Raw genomic sequence first — 23923 nt, 5'->3', positions numbered from 1 at the left:
AAACGTAAAAAACTAAACGTTTAAAATACAGTGCTATTATATTGTATGTCTCAACTACAATAAGATAGCAGTCAACTGCAAAGTAATCAAACAACTTTTTTCTTCCTAAGACCATGAATTATACATGTTTCCCCCCCGGCCCTTTGGGGATGAAGCCAAAACACAACTTTCCTGATAGGAAGATGGGCAGATTTGAGGGGCAAAAACCTGTGACGAGCCCTCACAGGTGAGAGCCTCGTCCGCAGAAAGGTGCAGGGAAGGACCTGGCCGGCCCAGCGGGGATGCGAGCCGGYGGCCTCCTCACCCGGCAGGGGCCCCGGGCCACCTCGGGGCCGCCGCGCACCCCGCGAGCGCCAGTGGAATTCACAGTCTGCTCTAACCCTGATTCCCACTGCCAACAACCGCTGCCCTTCTGCCCAGGCCCAGCTCCACGGCCAGAGCTGCCGGATCACCAAGTGCTGCGGAGCAGCTGCCACTAACCTGGGCCACAGAGAGCGGGAAATAGGTCCCTCCAACCTCCGAGCACCTGAAAGGCTCTGCCTGGAGCTACCGAATGAAGGGGCTCAGAAAGAGCTGCACGAGCGGATGAACCGAGCCCTGCCTGGCCTCAGGAAATGCCCACCGGCTCCTTGGCCCTCACGCCATCGGTTAATTCCTGCTGCTGAGACGCATCCCGCACACGAGGTCCGAGGAGGAGACAACCGCAGCGCTGCGGGCGGGCGCCTCGCTGCCTGTCCCGGGGCGCTGCTCCAGCGCGGCCCTGTGGCCGAGCGGGTCCACGGGCCGCCCCCAGGCAGCCGGGGTGCCAGGGGAGCCGCCGCGGGCTGAAGCTCCATGCGGGGGCCGCGCTCCGGGCCACGCTCCGGGCCGCGCTCCGGGCCACGCTCCGGGCCACACTCCGGGCCAGGGCCGCTCGCCCGGCGCGGCCGCCAGCCTCCCTGCCCCACAGAGCCGCCAACAAGCTCCTCTTCTGCACTCGCAAAGACGCCTTTAGGTTTCTCGCAGCACCACGAGGCCTCTAACCATTTCTAAATGCGTGCTGGCTAGTGTTGCTTTGCAGATTGCTACTGGGCAAAAAGTAATACTGCTGCTTCGAGCTTCTCTGAGCACTGTCTGCTTGGCAGTCAGTAGCAAGCACCCTGGTCGAGGTGCAAGGCCTGAGCMCAGGGTTTCCATGAACAGCTCCACTTCAAACCGGACACGGAGGCCACAGCACAGGTCATCTGAGCAGAGGGCTGCATGCACCAAGTATTTGGAAAAGCACCTCTTAGATTATAAATTGCATATTTTGATTCAGAACATGAAAGCGATGTGTGCTTCAGAAGGGTTAAAATGGCCAATGAAATTAACCCCGTTCTCCTCAAGTTCCAAGAGACCCCAAACTACTCTTTTTGAGGCTGAACTTCGTGTTCCAACCTTTTTGCCTAGCTTTCCAGTGGGAGGAGGAGCAGTTTGATGTCTTCGGCAAACAGCGCTCTGAAGAGGAATGAGACACTGGGACAGAGAGTGACCTATGGTAGCCAAATGTAAAAAGGCACGTATTCCGAAGGAGAGGCACCAGAGAAAGTTTGTTTTGACTTAATCCCACAAAGGATCAGGAAAAAGAAAGTTGTGTAGCACTCATTTAACAAGTTACAATGCAAATGCTGAATGCCAGGGGTTAAATAGCGTATCACTTTCAGCTTACGTATTCCCTTTTGCACTAAATGAAAGCCATTAAAATATACAGGAATAAAATGCTCTGTTAGGGAGCTTTCTATGAAGCAAGAGACACAAATGCAGTGGAAAGAATTGCACAAACCAGAAGTGTAATGAGTTACATTTACAACCTTGGACTGACCCAACCTCAGAAACAGCATTTCCTATCACTTTGAATTATTCACGATTGCTGGCTAAGCGGCCCTGTCATTTCAGCACAAACCTGACACTGCTGGCATGTGCACAGGCCTCTCCCTTATAGAAAGCTCGCTAATAATAGTGTCATGGTAAGAATACACAGGAAGCAGAGACCACAAGGCCATGCAGCAATACGTACTTATACCCTACAGACCAAGTATTACAAGAACTCCTAACATGTAGAGTTATCGTGGGGCTGCTATAAGGAGCTCCTTGCTTTGCCAGCTGGTCAAAATATACAGACAGGTGTTACTGGTTCTAGAAATCCCCATGCTTAAGCAGGACGTTGGTGCAATGGAGAGCTGAGCTATCTGGGAGCTTGTGAAAGAAAGTGGAGGCAGTATGGAGCAATGGGGGGAGATTAAGGCAGATGTAGCAGAGGACTGGAAGCGTTTGCCTTTTTTTGGTAATAGCTGCTTGTCCGCAGATATGATGCAGATGGCTGTCTGAGGTTTGCTAATACCTGATATCCTGGATAACACAGTAGTCAACACAAATTGTTCTAGGCTACAGCACCTTCTCACGAAGCAGATGCATATCTGACATCAAGAACAGAAGTAGCCTGGAGGGGAAGGGGAGGGGGGGAGAAAAAGGAGATGTTTAGTTTAAAAACGCAGACACACACGCATTCCTGCATCTCCAAGCTTCACGCTAGACCTGAGGTACTGAAAGCAACAAGACAGACAACCCTGGCACATGGTAGGGAATCGGAGCGGCTTCCCCTCTTCTGATCCGCGTGGGATTTGCTGGGAACATAAACAAGAATAAGGCCGGCGCTGAGGCTGCTTTGTAATCAGCAATCTTGCCTCCCTCCCCGCCTCGGAAAAAGGAACTGTGGCCGCTTGCCATGAAAACACGCTGAAGGGGAAAGCCCAGAGCCCCGGGGGGCTGACGAAGCTCTCAGTGGCTGGCGGCCAGCGGGCCAGGCCGGGGAAGAGCACCCGGGGCCAGCGTGGCGGGCGGCTAGCGCGGGGAGCCCCCGGCAGCGCTCTCGGGAGCTGGTGCAGCTCATGGGGACCGGGGCAGCCGTCCCGGCTCGTGCAGCTCGCAGGGAACTGCATTCACCGACGCGATGCTGCAGTCACGGCAGGCACACGGCGCCCTGAGTGCAGAATGGCCCGAGAGCAAGGACCCTGCAGCGCGGTGCCTGTGCCATCCCAGATGGAGCACCCTGCCCAGAGTCACTCGAGGAGTCACCGTTTCGGCCCGCTTTGCCCAGGCAGCAGGGCAGCTGTGAGAGCTCAGCCACGCAACATCCTTCCTCTTGCAGTTGTACCACACGCCACGGCTCAGCAGTTAAAGCCCTCTCTGTGCTGCCAGCACCTTCCTCCTCCCAGYGCGACACCGCTCCAGTTCCTACTGTCCAGAACGGGCCTCGTGCACGGTGCACGGTGCTACCGTGAGGCAGGACACGGCAAGTCACGGCCAGCAGCTCCCGGCCACCCTGCCCAGCCCCACTCGAAGTCTGCTACATGCAGGCTCTGAGCGGGGCCCTGCCCCACACGCCCTGCTCTGCAGGCACCACAACCTGCCTCGCTCCTGCAGCAGYCCCCTTCTTCTCTGGCCTTTGCAGCCATTCCCAGTGGTCCGTCTTCTTGGCCCCTTTCCAGCTCGCAGATCACAGCCAGGCCCATGACTCCTGCTCCACCAGCCCCCTGGGCAGCAGCTCTGTGCTCCCTGCCTCCACTCGCCCTGCCTCCTCCTCCTCCGCTTCAGGGATCCTTGCTGCACCAGCATCCAAGTACTTGACCAGCAAGCTCCAGTTCTGCTGCTACCCCCAACACATCTCAAGTGAAGCTCCCTTTAACTGTAACTCCTGGGAGAAAGGGTTCATCTGAAGCCACGAAGAATCTCTGAGGGCTCAGAGAGGAAGAAGCCTTCCCTGCCAACCAATACCACTCTCTCCTGCTCACCAGAAAAGGCAGTAACTTTATCCAGCTGTTTCTCAAATGCTACGCACTAGTATGACTGCTTCTTTGCTTCAAGTCTGGGAAAATAGGGCAATTTAATCCTCTCCCTCTACCCCCAAGCTTTCTTTTTCAGTTTAGTTTTGCTCATGTTTTCACACCACTGGACCTAGTCCCCAAATACCRGCGTCTTTGAGGAACACATCGCTAGGATTTGTGAAGCACCAGAGTCTACTCTCTGAATAACTAACATGGCAATGYACAAGTGAACCAACTTACAAAATACACAGTCCACAGAAATCCTACAGGGAACAACCTGTAGTCCATTAGAGAACAGAATTCACCTTTTGCTGTTGAGTGCTTGCATTGAACAAGGCGCAGCTTTTGTGCCAAGCCGGCTAATGAAATTAGGCCAAAGGGAGCCCCAAGATCAGGTATTTTSCCATGCAAACCTCTCACTGGGCTTTTCTTTTGCAACACCGTATTAATATTACATTTTTTGTAACTTCCATATTCAAATACTCTGCAGGCTCTTAGTTAACTTTACCATACATGGTCTTTGGAGAAGCATTCTCAGGGAACCTCCTTCAAGAAAGAGAGCAGAAGAGGCTGTGCCTAGACTTTCTGCCTTCATAGAAACCATTGTAATTCAAGGAAACTCTGCCTCTAGGCAATTCTAGGATGAACAGTTGCGTACACTTGCCTTCTTTATAAGCTTTCTTCCCTTAAGTAAAGCCATTCCATAACCACAAATGAAAGAAGGAGCTTTGCCTCAGAAGTCTGAGGTCTCTCAGAGCCAAACCTAGAACAGCTTGGAGAACTGAGTGCAGGAAAAGCATCCGACTGAGATAAAAACCTGTGTTTCAGCGGTAAGAGGCATGAAAATGTCCGTGTGCTGATGAGATACTATCAGAGGCTGCAAATTAAGTGTTCTCTTCCCACTTTCATCTATGCCTGGAATTCCCAAAGTCAGCTCTGGGATCTGTATATCCAGAGGAAGTGAAATAAATAAAAGGAGAATATATTGGAGCGTATTTTGTAAGTAAAAACAGGCTGATTGAAGACTGTGAAAAATGGCTTTTGCAAGTAGTCTATACATCCGAGCGAAGCTCAGATTGGGAACTTTTGGTGGCTTTTAAATTGGATTTACCTCATCTTCCTCTTCTGACATTTTAGTGGAATTATCTGGGGATTTTACAGGCTTCTGGCTGTTGGTTCCATTTGTCTCCTCTTTGCCGTGCTCTGCCTCCCACTCCTGTAGAACTTCATCTATGTTGAAGCGACGCCGGTAATTTACAAAAAAGTTTTTCACTTGCACCACAGATTTGTTTCCAATCACATCAGAGATTGCTTGAAAGTCTCGGCCATATTTCCTGATTGCTGAAAGGAACAAAARCAAAAGAAAAGTGGTATTTCCACAAAGACCACAGATCAGGCTCAAATCACAGCATGAAGATCTAAAGCTAAAYTGCACGGTTTCAAGCCTCTCTGACTAAACTAGCAAGAAGGTATAAATTGGACATGAGACACTAATACTAGATTCAGAGAAGAGAAGGGAATGGACATGTAGTGAAGACATGAAGAGGCAAATCTAGAAGAGCTGGGTAGGATGAGGTAATCAGGAGAACAGCAGACCTGCCTGCATTACTTGAGTACTTACCCAAGCAAACAGCATTACAGTAATCCCCAAGGTTTCACTTTCTAAAACTTTGGACAACCAGAAATTATGTGCAAACATTCAAGGTGCTATTTACATGGCAGAGGGTGGCAGGATGTTTTCTTGTTCAGCTCCTTTTTTGAGCATTAATATCCAGCAATGTCAAAAGCCTTCAGTAGCCACTGAAGGGAAATACTGCCCCGAATTGAGACTTATAGCTCCATACCTTGCACAGCAAGAAGTTGCTCATCCGTGGTCCAACGTGCATTGAATTTCTGAGTGACCTAGACGTAAAAAATGGGTAATTTGCATAAGCAGCAACTTTCACTTGCATCTAAATTCRTAAAACCCTCATGACAACACAGCAAGGAATTAACTGCCAGTCAAATCTTATCTTTCACTAGTAACGATGTTTTTAAAGAACTGTGTGTGGGCATCAAGTCAGTTAACTGTGAAAGACATTAAGTCCGTAAGTTACTGGTGATACAAAAAGATAGGAAATGGTTTGAGCAGATGATCCAGAGCCCCAAACTCTCCAGAAGTACCTGCTTGTCCTTAGCACAAACACCTTCTGTAATCTTGGTCAAGTTATTTCCAAGCTAAAGTGCCAGATTTGAAAGGAAAACAGTACAAGCACTAAGTGCCAGGAGAGAGGCCATTAACATCCATCCTACATTTCATAGTATTTAGAGTCCAGTGATGACCTCTGTCACAGGGACATTCAGATATAACATTCCAAAAAGAACACGGTATGCCTGGGTTACCAACGTCTCTGTTAGAAACTGATTTCCCAGGTTAAACACTGCTGTGTTACTTACTTCTTACCTCCCATCTCCATTCCATAATGCAATTCCAGTGCATATGGCAACTGCCTGCATTCACACTATGACAGCTAACAGTGTACTAGGATCAGTATACTGGTTCTAGTTACCAGCAAAGAAACAGCACTGATATGTAAACACAGATTAGCAAATAAAATTTAATAGCAAGAAAAGGCCAGAAAATGGTCCTACCTCTGGGAGTCTGTATTGTTCTATGCCACCTTCAAGCTTTTCTTTGAGAGCGCTGTTTGTCTGTTTGATATTCTGAATCTGAAAATAACATTTCATCCCTTTAACAAAGATAAAAATCTCTCAGCCAGCCTTCTGCTAGCAGCCCTGGCAAGAACTCCACAAGCTCTGCATTCCAGTTCTCCTTACAGCATTTTTTCCCCCTAAAGAAATTTTTATACTGCAATAAAAGAAAGTAAAAACAGCTGGGATAGCAGGAGACCCATAAATTTATTCTATCCTGTCTGCAAGTCATTTGGATCAGGAACTGCCTCAGCTTTCAGGTCTGTATAGTGCTTAGTACAAGAAGGAAGGACCTTCTCACAGTAAGTAATGAATCAAGACTGCTAGAGTGCTTCTCCCAGGGCTCCAAGGAGGCGGCTTCAGGCCAAAATACCAATTCTGTTAAGTTTAATAAAGAGCTTCAGCCAGATCTCTCCTTTAAAAAACAGTTAATATGTTCAGATCTAGGAAACAGATTCAAGTGCTAAACCTCTCTTTGCTAGCAGATGTTTGAAAAAATTTTTGAAGAAAAACTCACATATCAAAACTCCACATGGACAACACATGAAGTTACAAACACTAAGATGCAATTAAAAACAAACACTCAATGAGCACCCAGTCCTCCTCTCACCATGTACTACCCGGCACTCTTCTCATGCATAACCTCAACAGGGAAAGAACTGGAATCAAATGGCCACAGGAAAGAAACCCAAACAGTAATGGGGAAAGCACTGCTATGTGCTCCCTGCGGGAGCGCGGGATGTTCCAACAGCAGCACAGGAAAAGGTGAATGAAGTTAAGTGTTGCACATGGACCCCAGATACTGCTGAAACCCAGGTCATCTGAAGGAAGTTCACAGGTAAAACATGAGGAATTCCAGACTGCAGGGCACACGGACAGCCACTTGATACTCCTTCAGAAGAGTCAGCAGCTTCTTGGGACACACAGGTCAGAGCTAGAGACTTTTTCCTCGCTTTACTGTGAGTAGAAGGCAGGCTCCCACAGAGCTAAAGCATAACAAAAGTGAAGCACAGGACTGTGATAACTGATAGCACAAGGCTGATGGCCTGTTAATTAAGCTACATAACGATAAGGATCACCACAATCAAGCTGAATCCCTGGGAATACTGCAGACTGTGACAGACACCACCACCTGCACCAGCAAATCAAGTTATCCTTGAGCTATCCCATCTGTACCTGTCGTTTGATTGAGACTAACTCCATGTCCAGTTGTCTGAGTACAGTTGTAGCAGCTGTTGCATTGGCAGAAACGGCCTCTACATCTTCTTGGGAAAGAAACATTCCTTTGGGAGGTTTCCTCTTTGCTCTGTTCTTGGCCTGTGTACTGTGCTTTTCCTTCTTCACCTGAGGAACAGTTTCAGCGGGCGGCACCTGGGAAATAGCAGTTATTTTACAAAACACACAGTGTGTTTTAGGTGACCAAGAAACACAGCATGAAATCACACTGTGGGTACTCCTCCCGGTAGCCCTGCAATGATGGAGAGATCCAGTTCTGCATTCCTAACTCACTTCAGAAACCAGAATCTACACTGAGGCTGGTGAGATGCTTTAGTTGCTCATCTTCAGCCATCCTCAAAACTGGAAGAATGTAAAAGGCGGCTTGTAAACAGGAAGACACTTTCTTGGTCTAGGCAGCACACCATGGAAACACTGTATTCCACAAACCTGCTTCCTTCCAGGCAGCTTTTATCATTTACAGAGATAGTGGCTCCTTTTCCAGCCTGTTTTCGTTTCTGGAACAGATGCCTGATGTTCACTCTGTTAAATATTCTAGTAATTTGCAAACACTCTGAGACCCCTTTTCTTGATTTCATCACCCAGTCTCATCACAGTTTAACTGAACATCAGAAAGAAGCAAAACAGAGTTTGGAGCAGGGGAAGAACACAACTAGAAAGCTGACAGAGACTCGCTTTTCTCTGAATTGGAGGGGGCGGAGGGGGATATTTTAAGGGTAAAGATGAAGGAGTTAGGTGACTACAAAGTAATTCTTAGATCATTATATGGTTTCTTGGGAACTACTAGGTTTCCTTGCCTAGCACTGACAGATTTATAGCTATTCCATTAAACTGATGTAGCTTTGCCCCCAAAAATTCAAGTCTCTCACAAAACGGAATATTTCACACACTGCTAATTATCTTCATAGCTTTTTTTAAAGCAAAGAGTGAGACACACAGCTCTAGCAGATATATTAGCTAAGATTCACTATAGATGCTTTCAAGAGCACATTTAATTCTCTTTAATACCAAAACACCTCTTCCAGAAGTTACTTTCAGTAAGCAACTCATACCCAAAATTAGTTTATCATCCAGCAGCTGGAACATTGCCAGAAACATAAAACAGGAGGTGGGGGCAGCAAACAGAAAGGGGCGGCTGCACAGCTGAAATCCTGCACCTGATTCCTGCCAGTTTACACTGCCTTCCCTTAGCGTTACAGTTTCCCTCCTCATTTGCAGCTACATGTATTTTTTTGAATGTCTGTGACATTCACTCGCTAGTGAGCATTAAAGCACKCTGGGACCCACGGGAGGTGCTGCACAAACCCCCAGCCCGTGGCTCTGCCTCCCTCAGCTGCAGGAGGGACCGAGGCTACMGGGGCTCAGCACCCAGGCTGTGTGGTACCCAGCAGGAACCTGGACAGCTCTCTYTCCTCAACCCTCTTCCCTGTTAGTGCCCAGGGCTGGTGAGAGGCAGTGCCTCGGGCAAGGCCAGGAGCAAGGAGCAGCTATTACTGTTGTGGGCTGGAGACCTGGCTTCTTGCGGMGGCAGCGTGGGCAGCAGCCGGAACCAGACGGGTTCGCTCTGAACAGGCACGGCGAGCTCGGCGCTCTGCTTCTGAAGCGAGGGCTTTGATGGTTGAGCCAGGTAAATTATTCAGCAAGRAGAGACGCTCCAGGTTTATTCCTGTTTCATCGCCATAGGGAATTTGGCAGAGCGCACAGCAAGGCCCCGCCGCAGGTCCGGGCTGCGGGGYACCCCGCGCGCGAGGCCTGCGGGGAAAAGGTCCCGGCAGCTGCATGGAGCTTGAACACAGGCCCCTCCACGGCCGCTCGGCCAGCTCGGGAGCGGCGGCGACTCTGCGCCGCCGGCACGCGGCCCCAGCACCAGGGCCTCCCACAGCGGCACCAGSMCCAGGGCCTCCCACAGCGGCACCAGCACCAGGGCCTCCCACAGCTCGGGTGCCTCTAATCCCTGGTGACAGCGCTCAGGCTCTGAGATTTCAGGTCTGCTCTGTGTGGAAACTCTCTGTATTTCCTTGTGCTTTCCTGTGCTTTCCATATATCCCTGTAGAATTACAATGTGGGGCTCTAGCAGTGCTTTTCTGTTTATTTAGATACCCACATKGCTATCCAGAGCACTTTAATGGTACAAATGTCTTTTCATACAAACAAGGCCCCTTCCTCCAGCTTCACAGTTTAGAAAAGAATGAAATCATGGAGCRGCACGGAGTGCAAGAAAAGGCATTTCCAGAAACAACCGCTTCTGGAAGAAGGAATACACTGACAGACCTCRGTATCACAGAGTCGCTATCTGAAGAAACCTGCATAGCTACTGACGCTGGAAGTTCTAAAAACAAGGAAGACCCATCCCCCTCGCCCCAATGATCCCCAAAAGAGGAAACGCAGACAAGAGGTTTCAGATGCTCTAAGCAATCCCAGTGTTGCCCCTGTGCAGGTCACACAGTCTCAGAGCCAGGAAGCCCATCCCAGGCCAAGGAGGCTCCCTATGGCGCTGGGCCTGGCCTAGCAGCACATCAGCACCGCTGCAAATCTCAGTCATTAAAAGAATTGCACTGATAAGAAGGAACTTATCCCTCTCCTGGACTCCTGCACTCTCTCTGGAGGGATTTTCAATCAGCCTCAGGCWCAAGTACTGCAAAATCCAAACTAATTAGCTCTGCACAGGCTACGCCGGCTGCCAGCTTCATTTTACCCTCCAGTGCGAGCGCTGCCCGGAGGCGGCGGCCGAGGGCGGCTGCCCATGGCCCTGGCAGCCGGGGGGCTGGYTGGGGCTGCGGAGCGGGGCGAGGGAGGGAAGCGGGCGCCCTCCCTGCCACACTTCAGCAAAAGGGATGTCTTGATAGCAGCTCTGCCCTCTGCTCTCCTCTGGCCTTACCACAGACAGTGCTAAGTCTGTGGGGAACTCCCATTCCAGGCTGGCGCCGCGGGCTTGCGGCGGAAGAAATCCTGGACAAGGGGCATCAGTAAGGGTTCTCTTGCAGATGCAAGTTCTCAAAGGGCTGCAGGTGAAAGCCTCAATGAGACTGCAGCATGGATTATTTAGAGGTGCACTGGAGAGCCGTGCGCTCCGGGAGGCCTCCCACGCAGGCACCACGCAGCCAACATCCTCGGCACGCGGAGCACCGCAGCGTGGGAGCCACACGGGCCACGCATCCAGGGATCCAGGGATCCAGCATCCAGGGATTTTGTTTAGCAACAGGTAACCTGCAAGCTCTGATCATGACAAAATTCTCTGCGCTTCCTTGCTAAGCATCGTAGACCGAGTTTTCAAAGGTGTCCCCCAGATTTCTGTGGCTCAATTTTCATCCCGAGCAGTGGGGTAGAAGTATTTGAACTGAATTGCAAGCATTATGYTTTAAATGCACAAAATATTCTCGACATAAAGCTTCTCTACCAGACAATAATAAACTGGTCACACAACAAGTTTCTTTCTCACTGTTCACCACTGAGGTTACAATCCTTATGCTGCTMAAATCCCCAGTGCTAATGTTGAGGATTTCAACAGATCATGAATCTACCTTGCAGTCTATGCCTGCAAATAGACTGTACTACTCTACGTAGAGGTTTAGTTTTAGTTAAATTTAGTTTAAATCCATCAAATATAAGTTTAAATACATGATGACCTCAACCAAGTCATGGCAACAGGTTTGTAGGTGATTCTGTTCCATTCCAGTGCTCAGTCAGCTTGACTTAAACCATCACTGAAGGTGGTTGGGGCTAATAAAGCTAACCTTGAACTCAAAGAGGAAAAAACACAATCGTGTAACACATTCCCATTTTCTTAGCTTCATCCATAATAACTTTTGTCTGTACTTGATCTAATAAGAATTCTGAAGACAATTCTTCTTTTTTCACATGACAACTACACAAAGCACAAGAAGAAAATTAGGTACTGTCAGCTTCTACATGAAGTAGTTAGTAAGTAAACACATTCATTTATATAGTTTAAAAAAAAAAAAAAAAAAAAAANAAAAAAAAAAAAAAAAAGAAGATACCTCCTTTTTGCTCTCCTTGTTTTGTTCAACTTCAATATCAATAGGATTATTTCCATTTGTTTCTTCCATTTCATCCTCACTGGAAGACAAAAGCAAGCACTACTGTGTTATTTTGTGAGGTTGTTTTGCTGTAAATAGCCTGCTGAATGAAATGCGTGGATGTAATCACAAGTCCAACAGCTTTGCTTTAGAGTTTTTCCATTTTGCTTTGTCTTTAAAGAATCAAGTACTTCTTAATTATAAATATACTAGGGACTGTTTCTTATAAAAGCTTCTACACAAACTTTTCAGAGGTGTATTTAGGCAAAATATGCCTGTTCAAATGAAAGCAAGACACATACAATCAATTACACAAGTCATCTTTTAAAGAAAACTGGACACTGAACATTTAACTTCAGGCAAACCCAGACAGACACCAAGACTCAGAACTACAGCAAGGAGCTCGAACGGATTTCATTCAGCTTCTTAACATTTAGCAAAGGAGACATGCATAAGATGAACTCCCTCAGGAGCAAGCGTAAAAAGTGTTTATCAGTCACGTAACCTGGTATTTAACTCTCCTCCGAGGAAAGAAAGAGGTATCAGTAACAGAATAATAATGGGCATGAAATTTGGGCCGTAGTGAAAGTGACCTTGGCACACCTGGCCAGCTTGGCTTTATTGGAATTTTAATCAGACATTAAATCAAATATATTTTCACACACACCGTTTAGAAATTTTGTACTGTACACAGCTAAAGTTAATTACGCCATTTGGGACCGTGCCCAGAAAATGAAGGAATAACCTGATCTGATCAAAGCTTTTTTTTTTTTTTTTAAATGAGTTATTAAATACAAATTAAAGCTATTTTGTTCCTGCAAAGCGTGTGGCCTGGGCTAAGGGGTGTGCGGGGCAGCGGGTGCCGGGCTGCCAGGGGCCCTCGCGCGGGCTGCGCTGCCGGAGCCAGTGCCCAGAGCTGTGCTCTCAGGGGAGAGCAGCCCCCAGGCCAGGGCTAACGAGAGCCCCGTGTGACACGGGCACACGGTCCTGTCCCTGCAGCAGCGTGCGGATGTCCCCCAAGCAGCACGGCGCGCTGGCTCCACAGACATCCCTCTCCACGGCTTGGACAAGCCCTTCGTGYCCTCCCAAGCTGCCTGGCGTGCAGCTGCTTATCTGTGTACTTGTGGGACCTGAAACCTACTCTGGAGTTACGTAAAGTCCCTCACATGCACCTAAGAACAGCCACCGAGAAGCCAGTCCCAAATGCACCGGGAGTTATTTTAGTGGCAAGCTGAGGGTTAGGGAATTTCCCTGCCCAGCCACGGTAGACAGAGCAGCACCTGAGTGCAATACCTCAGGCTGCCTCCTCTGTCAGTCTTGTCTCCAGAAGARCAACCTGGCATTTTCACCTGGGTTCAACTTTCAGCCTTTCTTTGAAGGCCAAACACCCTTGCATTTATGCTGAAATTAGTTTGCTTCTGTATTGCAGCAAATTCCCCAGACACAAGCCAGATCAAAATGTCTCTTTCTTTTCTTTTTTTGCAGTTTTCTAATTGATGACTTGAGCACATTTTCAAGGTTCTGCAGATGCCATTAGCACAGCGTGATCCCAGAAGTCAGGCACCCCAACYTCATCCAGCTCTGCTTCTGCACTCAACATGGGTGACAAACTCCCAGAGCAGCTGGTTTCTCTATTCCATGTGATGCAGGAGAAGGGAAATCAAACATCAAGGTTATAAAGGTCTCATGCTTAACTTGCTGCAGACATAAGGCAAACCACGCATCTTCAATTCAACTGCCTYCTTTCAGGAAGAAATCTGAAGGCTACAAAGTTGCAGTACACGGCTGTCCATTCAGTTCCTTCCCAGTCACCTCTTAGCCCGAGGTGCTGCTTACTCCAGCGAACAGCAGTGTGTATTAGAGGCATATTTCCAGATTGCAATAACTTCATTTATAAACATAGAACGAGATTAGAGAGGTAGTATTAAAAGATCCTGAATTGCAGAGTATGAAATAAACATATTCCTTATCAGTGATTTTATTTCCTCCTCATAAATCAGTAGGAAGAAGCAAACAAACAAACAAGCAAGCAGGATGGGGAGAAGAAAACCAAGACAGTCTTTGCAGAGAAGAGTGAAGAACATGAAAGAGACTCAGGTAAAGGAAAGGCACCTAAATAATGGATACATGGGCTGGTGGTATCCTCCAGGGCCCTGCCTGTTAAGCAAGCACCGCTGCTCTAGGAGAGCTGGGAGCCGTTGAGTGACTCATTGGCCCAGCGTGGCTCAACMCTGGAAATGCTCCCTCTTCCCCCTTCCCAAACAGGACTCGGTCATCGGGCACTGGAGCCAGCGTAGGGCTCCCTGGGAAGTGCTCGAGCACCAACTCCTTTGAGGGAAAAGCTTGCGCAAAGCTTCGCCCGGTTATGTTAGGAGGCTTTCAAAGCCAGGCACACCTCAACATTGGGCAAGTTTGGTCTGCAAAGGGCAGGGTCTGGATTATAGGGCAGGTTGTGAAGACATCTGGAGCAAGAGGACGGGCTTGCTGCTGGTTAGAGGCTCTTACTATAGACAATTGAGGCCCTCTGAGCTCCAGAACTCAGCAAAGTCACCTAGGGGCCACTCTACCTGCACAGATGTTCCTAGCAATGCATGGCTTGACCTACCTTCTCAGAGGGCATAGATGTGTTCCTCCAAGCAGGAGCTTGCAGTCCAGATTGCACAAGCTGGAGTTAAGCTCATCTGCTGGAGCTCTGCAGAGAGGGACCTCTCAAGCGCCACCCCCATCCAAACGCTGAAGCGGCCTGCGCTCCTACRCAGAGCTCTGCTGGAATACTAACTCATCCAAGTCCCTTCTGCTTCCCTCGGGCATTCCAAGAAACAGTCTAACTTGATCTCTGACCAGGGAATAGAGCTTGGCCTGAAACCTTACACTGGTGGGAGGTTTCTCTGTGAGCAGGGCAGGGAAGAGAAGTCGTGCCTGCGCACGGGCCCCAGCGCTGCTCYGGAGCCCCTCACCCCAGGTGCACGTGTCATCCTGCTGAGCATCACATAGAGGAAATACAGGCAGATTTCTAGTTCTTCTACAACTTCCTTTTACTCTTCTGCTCATCATTTTTTTCTGGCTCTGTTGACAACTGTATAAAACACCTTGCAGACTTTGAGTTTAATTATTTCCTCCACCCTCAAGCAGTATCAGAAGAAATGTACCCAGAGTGATAAGCTGGGGACCACCGCATCAGAGGGCAATCAGGAACTGCACAGACTGAAGAAAGCAGCACACCTAATTGCTGACAGATTTCTTTTGGTTTTAAGCAAAGCAAAACATGCACAGCAGGAAAGAGAAGGGTGGGGAAGAAAGGTGTGGCACCAGGAAACACTCGGAGGAAAATCCTACACCTGTTTTCTTACAGACTAACAGGAATCTGAAAGATTCAGATACTCTGAGGAAATCAGTGTGCGTCAATACACAGCCTTTCTGCTTGCAGACCTACCTTTCCTCACGTTCCCTTTTTTGTTTACGAGCATGACGGTCCATCACGCTAGTTTTAGTCCTTGTCTTCTTCCAGGAGTAGTAAAATTTCACCAGGCTGGCTATTGATTTGTCAGGAAGCTGTAAATTAAACATGTATCCTTTTATATGTTTATATGTAAAGTATCCCCAGGATTTCACATACAATTGGTCTATTTTTGTCAAGGAACAGCTAAACTCTCTACTTTGAATTCTCACAAAAGTTCAAACAAGGCAGTTCTGCAGCCTTTTCCAAAATGTTCCAAAGGGGACTGTTTTAGGTTGCTRCCTACTATTTAGGATACCAAAAACAACTGAACAGCATCTCAGCAAGCCCCAACTAGCCAGGCAGGCAGATGTTTCCCTTGAGAAAAGGGGAATCTTGTGAGAGCAATAAGGAACGGGGTCTTGAAACTGAGGTAACAGATTCAAAAGGCAAGACAGGCAAGTCTATTAAATGTAGGCGTTGCTGAATTGCAGGCTACATCCCAAGTGCATCTCTGATGTCTGGTTAAAAAGGCTTATTCACACCATTCACATGATGAAGTCTATTCAAAGATATCAACAAAAGACAGTTTCAAAAGGTGAAACATTTCTGCGTGGTGATCTGAGGACACAGGGAAACACAAATCACAGGTTTTTTTTGGTCCTCTCATACTACATGTCATTGCCCTGTACCTATGAATGGATTTTTTTTTTTTAATAAAATAAAACTACATTAAAACCAGTTCTCCATTTCTTAAAGGTGATCAGTATGGCTGTTCTCACACCAGACTTCTACAAGATAAAAGCCCAGCCTCTTCCTTTCTGAATAAAACATGTTTTAGGTAAGAGTCTGATTCAGCTTAGAGGGTGAGATGGGTGGGGAGGAAAACTCTGAGCAAGGGCCAGATCTCTCTCACTCAGGCACTACAGTTTAAGTCTTCACTTGAGATAAGCCTGGTTCTCAGAGTGCAGATTCACTTCAGGCTCTAATAATCGTGTGAGAAATACCATCCTGGCTGACAAGTCAGACGGGCATAAATTCATCCCCCGCCATCCGAACACATGTTGTGCCTTTACAGTCAGCTCCTGCAGCGCTGAGTTGCCAATATCCATCCAGCCAGTTGGTATATCGAGATTAAAGAGCTCCACAGCACAAACTCGGGGATGATGCTGTTCAGGACAAGGATTGCCTTGGCTATAAAAACACCCTAAGAGAGCCAAAATATCAGAACCAGCTCTGGAAGATAACTCGCTTTCCATCTCTGGCTTTGGTGATTTTTCCCCTCAGCTCCAAGCTAAGCTCGGCTCCAGTGCTGAACGGGCCATCGGATATAAAGGAAAAACTAAGAGGCTCCCGAGCCATTAATCCCTGCCCCCTGTGAACACAAAGCTTTCTGCCATTTAATTCCTTTCAGGCAGGATGGCTTTTTGGGGAGCAACAGTACAATTTCATTACCCAAGGAAGAGTTCATGAGCTTGGCATCCCTATACTGCAACGCACTTCCACAGGGACACCCAGGGACAGAGAAGCTGAACTGAGCATTTCTTGCTTTGGTGGCTAACCAAGCAACAGGAAGGGCTTTATGTTCCATTTCTTCCTCTGGGACATTTCCTCTTTATTTTCATTCAAGAACAGTCAATAAAGCAGCAAGGAGCTTCACTCTTCAGGAATCTGCAGCTCTCCAGACTGTAGCAGGTGTCCACAGCACCCTGTCACACAGACCTAGGCAGGTGGAGACCCTGGGACTCCAAGAACATTTGCAAAGGGAAGGAACATTCAGGGAGGACAAAGAAATGAACCTCTTCCTGCAGCTTTCWTGGAGGCAGGTCACCTTTCACTGCTCAGCTCAGCAGGATCAGCAACACAGGCATTCACAGGGGCTTTAGAAGAAGCTGAACAGACTGCAACTGCCAGCCTTACTTCAGYGGGTCACAACCAACGTATGCAGGTCATACTGGGACACTTAAAAGACACTTGACTGAAGGAGAGCAAAGAACAAACTATGGTTCCTACCCCTGCAATAAGCTTATGTGGAAAAAACTCTCAAGATTTTATTGATAAATAAAATAGTTTTATACTCCACCTTCTTCATCTTTCACAAGAAAACCACATTTTCTTTTGCTCCAAGTCAGCTTCCTTCACRTCCTACCGTCCTGTATCCCCCCCACCCAGCATTTTGCTTTCAGACAGACCTACCCTTGAAGATTGCAATCACAGCGAAGGGCAGGAAGAGTACTGGAAATATTAAAAATAGTTGATAGCAAAGCACTGAATACTTCAAATGGATAAGCCTCCATCACAGCATCCACTGACAGTCCCAAATTAGATTAAATATACCTTCACACTCAAATAAAAAATTCCTAAAAAGCAGGTTGTAAGCAAGGAAATCAACCTTGCACAGRGATGATTTTTACTCTTGTGTGTGGGTGGGCATGCATGTAGAGACCATGCCTGAACTCCAGCTGAGACATAAACACTACCATAGCACACAGGGGACCAAAAGCTGTAATTTTCAACCAATAAAAATTGCACAGCCAAAGTTTATTCTGAACTGATAAAGCAGTCGATTTCACCTCAGGAAAACAGCTCCACAGACACTCCAGAAGTGATGGCATTTCTATCTGTTCACAGGACTGTTTCCTCCCAAGAGTGTTAGATGGGAGTCCAGCCCGAGCAGCACTGAAGACAACGCTCCAAATGTCCCTTAGCCTTTTCATTGCTGTGRCACCACTTACCATCTGCTGGATCCTGTGAAAGGTCTTCCCGTGGAAGCTGAAGGCCTGTTCAAATAAAACCTTGTCCTCCACTGTCCACTCATCTGGGAACGGAGTGAAGTTTGGCAGATCTGCCAAAGATTTTTCAATGTTGTGCTTGTGCCAGAAGAGCATCCCAAGGGCCTGGAAGTAACAAGGACACCAAGGGGACACTATTATTGCGTGCATGCGGAGTGGGAGCTAGAGGAATATAATCAGACAACACAACACATGTTGGAGAGCCAGGGTTTTAATTTGCAGCTACATCAGAGGCTCCCCTGGGCACAGGCAGCCTGGCCCCTGCACTACTGCGTTTTGCAGTGTGGTCTGAAATTAACCCAGACCATGAAAGCGGTAAAGAAATAAGGGAGCAACAAAAGAAAGGGARAAGAACTGAAGAAATGGTTCCAGCTTTACTGATTGTGATGGGCACAGAGAAGTTAAACCATGGGAAAAATATCTAAAATGACAGACTCGGCTGAAGGAAGCTACTTGTCATTGCTAAAGTCTYGTCATTTCCTGTTCAATTAGGAGGCTGGTTCAGTTCACTGGGGCTTTTTGGGGGCTGGTTGGGGGCTTTTTTGGATGGGGAAGAAAAGCAGGAGAGGATAAGGGAGGAAGGAGGAAATGGAAGGAGGAAGAGCAAGGGGCACAGGTGACCCTGATTTGCTTGGGAAGGCCTGGCCCAAAGGCAATAGAGGCCCCGCGCGCCCGGGGGCTGCTCTTTCGTCTCCGCCTCAGGCCCACAGAGGCGGCGCCACCTGCGAGCGGCTCCACCAGGCCCCTTCCCACACATCTGCCCTGCCCGTGGCCACCACAAGTCACCTGCGGAAGGCCCGACTCTGCGGAGCTGCAAACCCGCCTTTCACGAGGGCTCTGAAGCGAGAAGGAGCCCCGGGCTGCGGAGCGAAACGCCCCGGGGCCGGCGCGGCGCACGCAAACGCGGGTTTCGTGGCCACGGCCGCCCTCAAGCAGCAGTTTTGGCCTGTCTGCTCTGAGCTACAAAATCCCTCCGAGTTTGGGGGCTCCCCCTTAGGCGCTGCTATGCAAAAAGTGCTTCCTTTAGGGGCTCTCCCTGCATAGAGATGCTGCAGAAGGTTTGATCATAAACATTAACATTATCCAAGATCTTTTCYTGACACTACAGCCTCTCAGTGCTTCCTAGGTGCCTTCTCCTTCCCAGCACAGGATTCCTTCACACTATGACGAAGAGTTTYGGTTGCCCCACAATCACTTGGGATGTCACAGGAGCCACACGGGCCACCATCACCACCCACCCTGGCAAGCAGGAGCCAAAGGGACTGTTTTGCTATGATTAAGGGCTGAGGTCCCAAATAGAAGCTGCAACAAAAACTTTTGGGAGGAACCTAGGTAAGGACAAGGGTAGAGAGACATTTTAGGAAAGAAGGACCGTGCTAAACACTGCTAAGCTGCAACCTAAGGACCAAGGGCCAGATGCTTTAYCCAAACTGAAGGATAAACAAGATGTTTTTCCCTGAAGATTTTTTTTATTCAACAGGAAAGCAGTATTCCTGTGAAGGGCACATAGGAGAGCTGGTGGGATGAGGGATCCCCTGCAAGCTCCATTCACCCCACCAGAGAGCTCATCACTCACTTCAACAAACTGGCACATCTTCATCTGCAAAGGAAGGCTCTGGGACACAGATGCAAGGACATGGATGTGCGTGCAACAATGTTCTTGGCCAAGCGACCGGCACAGAGGTCCTAAGAGGCCGGCTGTCAGGAGAATGCGCATGTAGGAAAGAGCTACATCGGCCAGTAAAGCCCAGAGATGGTGGCCAAATGGTAAAACTAATGCCCAGTTCTGCCTGGCTTCCAGAGAACTCACGGCAGCTTTTCCAAAGAATTACCCAGCCAAGACTGAATCTGATGATACCCGCTGAAAAGAGTGCCCCGGGTGACACAAATCATCCTGATTTAAAAGCCTTGATACATCTTCCTACAACATGAAATGAGTAGGCGAGTTGTAGAACAACGCAGGAAAGGCCCTTTCCAGTTATTCCTGGAAGGGCCTAAGCTTCGAGTGTCTTGGAAATCTCAAAGGACCTGGGAAACATGTTCATCTTCAGGGTATTATGTGAGAACGTCGGGGTTAGAACTGAGACATTTTTAGTAGAGATTTTTTTAGAAGCAGCTCTGCCAGTCCACGGCCTGGTTTGGAGAGTCCCGTAATTTCTACTTCTGCACCCAGAGGAAGGGAAAAGCAGCAGCTGGGGAGGAGGTGCTCAAGGAAAGGAAGGAGGGGGCCTCTTTCTAACGTTTTACTTCTAACATTCAAGATAAATGCAAATCTGTTAGTCAAATCAAAGTTTTTCAAAGCACATGAATTCATCTRCTTTTGTTCAAAACCCACCAACTTTATTTTGACCAATCTTCTGGGTTTTCCTGCACTTTCCAAACATCACTTAGCCACTGATATCATGCAGATAATTTTACTAGCCCAAGACGATCTATTTGGCAAATATTGTCCACTATTTCCAGTACCAAGATATAGCCAAATAATCCGGGACTTATTTGGGTTTAAATTTAGAGCCTTTAGGCACTTTTTTTTTTGTTTGTTCTACTCATGGTTTTTGCTCTGAGAAACTATAAACTCTGATGATTCTTGATTTTGCTGAAAGTTTTGCTGTCTGTCACAGGTTTCAACACCCTAAGATGCCTTTTTAAGAATGAGTATCAACCATTGAAAGTCTGAATCAAAGATGATAGCATAAGGCATCTGACTTAACACCTTTTCCCATTCAAACCATCTTTTTGTGCTCATGGCATTTGCCTGAACCATTTCATTTCACAAATAAAATTTTACACTTTTATGCAATCTCTTTTCAGGGACAGCACATCCGTTGCCCGTGGGAACACCTGCCTTCTCYTTCCAGGTAGTTATTAGCACATAAGGAGGCACTAGTCAGAATTCAGAGAAACCTCCCATGCACAGGGCTGTCACCTCCCTGGATAAGCGTTGGAATTGATGCTAGTTAACAAAGGCAATAAGTAAAGAATCTTAAACCAAGAAGAGTAGAATACCTGCCATTCAGACCAGGATTTCTTGGTTACTTAATAACCTCAGTGGCAGCTAATGAAGTTACTGTTCATCCCATCTCTACTGAACAGACATCTGAGCTGCTCATCTATGAACTTGAAAATGATGTACAGCAAACTTCTGTGGCAAACAGCCATGGATCCTGGTTTGCCTCAGAAAGGCAGGCAATGCTTCAGCAGCTCCCTCGTAGCAGCCAAGACATCCACGAAGCAGGAGAGGGGCACTCAGCTGGAAATGGCAACGCCAGCAGCTGAGCAAAGACAAGTGACCCTCCCCGGCCAGTCTTTTATAAGGCACAGGGCTCTGAAAGTCTTCAGGAGGTGGCCACCCTAGGAGGCATAACACTCATGGCCAAACTAAGGCTTTTGGGGGAGGAAGTGGGGATGGGGGTCTTAAGTGACTCGGTGACAAACTCGGGATGAGCTCCCTAATCCCAGAGCACTAGTCATCACTCCCGACAGTTGCTGGGGGAAAAGAAAGAGGGGAAGAAAGCAGGCAGTACAGAAAGGAAGGAGCACTTCTAGGTAGGCAGTTTAAGTTATGTAAGACCTGCTGGGGGAAAAAAAAGAATAAATAAAGAATTCAAAGGGTTGTTACCTGCTCCATATTGTATCCGTGCTTCTCTTTAGCGATGGCAATGTATTCGTCCACTGAAAAACAAAGAGAGGGCATAAGGGCATTTCATACAACAATCTCATCTCCCTTTCCTTCCCAAGCTAAAACCCAGTCCCTCAGCTCTGGCTTCAGCCATCGCCATGACATCTTTCATGGAGGACTCCTGTGAAGAGCTGCTGTTGCCAGAAGCAAACTCAAGAAAAGAAGGAAAAAAAACGAAAACAGTCATGAGACGAATTACTCCATATTTCCTTTGACTTGCCTAAATGATGCAAGATATCCAAGCCAGCTTCAGTACTTCTGAAACATGCAGACACATTTCAGAACTACAGGCACTTTTGCAGAAAGTCTTTCTTGTGATCTGCTCACTTGTTCAAAATTTTTCATACCAACCTTGTTCACCAAAACCTCACCAAGGAGTGTTTCAACTGCATCTCATCTCCTCTTCTCATCCCCCAAAGCAGCTGTTTTCTCAAGAACAAAAGGCCCCAAACACACAATTGACACCTTCCAATACTGCCAGAAGCTGCAATCTTGCACAGTCATTGTGGATCCGTTGGCAAATTTTCAGCCCTTTATGCCTCAGCAATTCCATCCTGGACCAATTCCCACCTCTAGGTATTATCAGGCCCACATGAGCTTTCAACCTTTACAATGTAAAGACGCCCTGAGGAGTGATATCTTGTATAGCATGGACTGCAACTCAGATCTCTTTCAGCACGAGCGACCTTATATTGCACCAAGAAGCCCCCATTTGAGAGAACTGGGCCAAAGTCGGGACCAGTGCTGTTCTTTCAACGTCTTGTCTTTGCCCTTGGTTATTAGTAAATGCACCATAACGATGACAATGTGCTTGAAAAACAGGCTAAAAGGTGGGATTCTCATGTCACTGAACCAAGTGAAGAGCACAGTGGACACCCTGGCTGTGTGTAGGAATGCCAAAGTGCACGTATGCTCCAAGAGGCGGAATTCTCATTATTTGGGGAAAATCTTGGACTTCAAGGACAGCCACTTTGAGCCAAGATCTCAAAGAACATTCCTCTTCATTCTCTGCAGAACCAAATTCCTGTGCTGAGGACCCCACTTCTATGACACAGAGAGCACATGCAGCACCAAAGGAAGGAAATACTCTGAGAGCCCTGCGGCTGAGGGAGCTGATTTCCCATGGTCTGTGCCTTATGATTAACTTGAGCTCTTGCCTTTGTTGCCTCTTAAGCTTTCCACTTTTACATGAAATCTCGCATGGAGTCTCCAGTGTCTAACGACACTGTGTTTCTTAGAGCCCTTCCTCCAGCTAGGACACTGCTCAATTCCTTCTTCAGCCCAGCAAACCAGGCAGCAGGCTCAAGAGGTACCACGAGGAGCAGAGAGGACGGAGCAGRGGAGACACAGCACAAGAGCACCAGGCTATTTCCCACTTGAAGGAGAAAATCTCTGGCACTTAACCTGGATGTCCCACATTACAGCATTTTGTACCAGCGCAAGCCCTKCATTTGTGACGCTGAGTTAATGCATCTCCCTTCCTCAAAGGGGTGGCAAAAGAGGGTTTTGCAAGGGCTAGTGACATGGGRTACCTAGAAAAGCCCTGCAGCAGCAGCAGGACATGCAGTAAACAGAGGCACCGCTTTAGGTCAGCACTTGCCCGGCTGCAGGGACCCTCCAGGAGCCTCCTGCTCGCCCAGCTCCCGCTGTGTTTCTCCCACGCCCGCGCGCAGCAGCCGCCCCACACGGTGCTGGCGCCGCGAAGCTCTTCCCAGCCTCGCGGGGAAGGTGCCCCAGGTGCTGCCTACGGAAGCCCTTCCGAGCCTCGAGGGGAAGGTGGCACCGCCTGCTGCCCACGCAGCGCTCCAAGGAGGCAGGGGACACCACGGGAAGAGCCAGAGGTGCCACCTCGGATGCTTCCAGGCTTCACAGGCTCCCTGGGAGCAAAGGCTGTCCCGTGGGCAGCACCCCCAGAGCCAGATGCAGTCACCGCTCCCCAGGATGGGCATTCCCTAAGGAAAGGCTGCTCCGCAGGCAGCGCTCCTGGTGCCGGGCGCAGCTGCTGCTCCTCGGGACAGGCCTTCCCTAAGGAAAGGCTGCTCCGCAGGCAGTGCTCCCGGTGCTGGGCACAGTTGCTGCTCCTCGGATGGGCATTCCCTAAAGAAAGGTTGCCCCGCAGGCAGTGCTCCTGGTGCCGGGCACAGCCTCTGCTCCTCGGGACAGGCATTCCCTACACACTGCGTTACAGGCAGTGCCGGAGCGGGAGGCGA

The 23923-nt window shown here is 48.3% G+C and overlaps 1 protein-coding gene across 1 annotated transcript; it reads right to left on the bottom strand.

Annotated features, from left to right (window-relative positions):
* Positions 1-1301: 1301 nt before the first annotated feature.
* Positions 1302-21700, bottom strand: RCOR1 (REST corepressor 1). Its single transcript, XM_026048680.1, has 9 exons — positions 21654-21700; positions 17978-18139; positions 15240-15358; positions 11768-11846; positions 7710-7904; positions 6474-6551; positions 5687-5744; positions 4954-5183; positions 1302-2458 (listed from the first exon to the last, which is right to left on the bottom strand). Exons 1-9 carry the CDS (start codon positions 21660-21662, stop codon positions 2417-2419), a joined length of 972 nt encoding a protein of 323 aa, XP_025904465.1. The 5' UTR covers positions 21663-21700; the 3' UTR covers positions 1302-2416.
* Between the last annotated feature and the right edge of the window lie 2223 nt (positions 21701-23923).

The sequence above is a fragment of the Nothoprocta perdicaria genome, unplaced genomic scaffold (genome assembly GCF_003342845.1).
Source record: "Nothoprocta perdicaria isolate Ctin4 unplaced genomic scaffold, notPer1 scaffold_56, whole genome shotgun sequence".
Classification (NCBI taxonomy): domain Eukaryota; kingdom Metazoa; phylum Chordata; class Aves; order Tinamiformes; family Tinamidae; genus Nothoprocta; species Nothoprocta perdicaria.
The sequence above is the reverse complement of the archived record's forward strand: the minus strand, read 5'-3'. Positions and strand labels throughout refer to the sequence as shown.

Coding starts and splice junctions, on each gene's coding strand:
- RCOR1 (XM_026048680.1), bottom strand. Junction 11,847..15,239: donor AAAAGGGAACGTGAGGAAAG/GTAGGTCTGCAA, acceptor TTTGTCTTCCAG/TGAGGATGAAATGGAAGAAA. Junction 6,552..7,709: donor TAGTCTCAATCAAACGACAG/GTACAGATGGGA, acceptor TGTTATTTTCAG/ATTCAGAATATCAAACAGAC.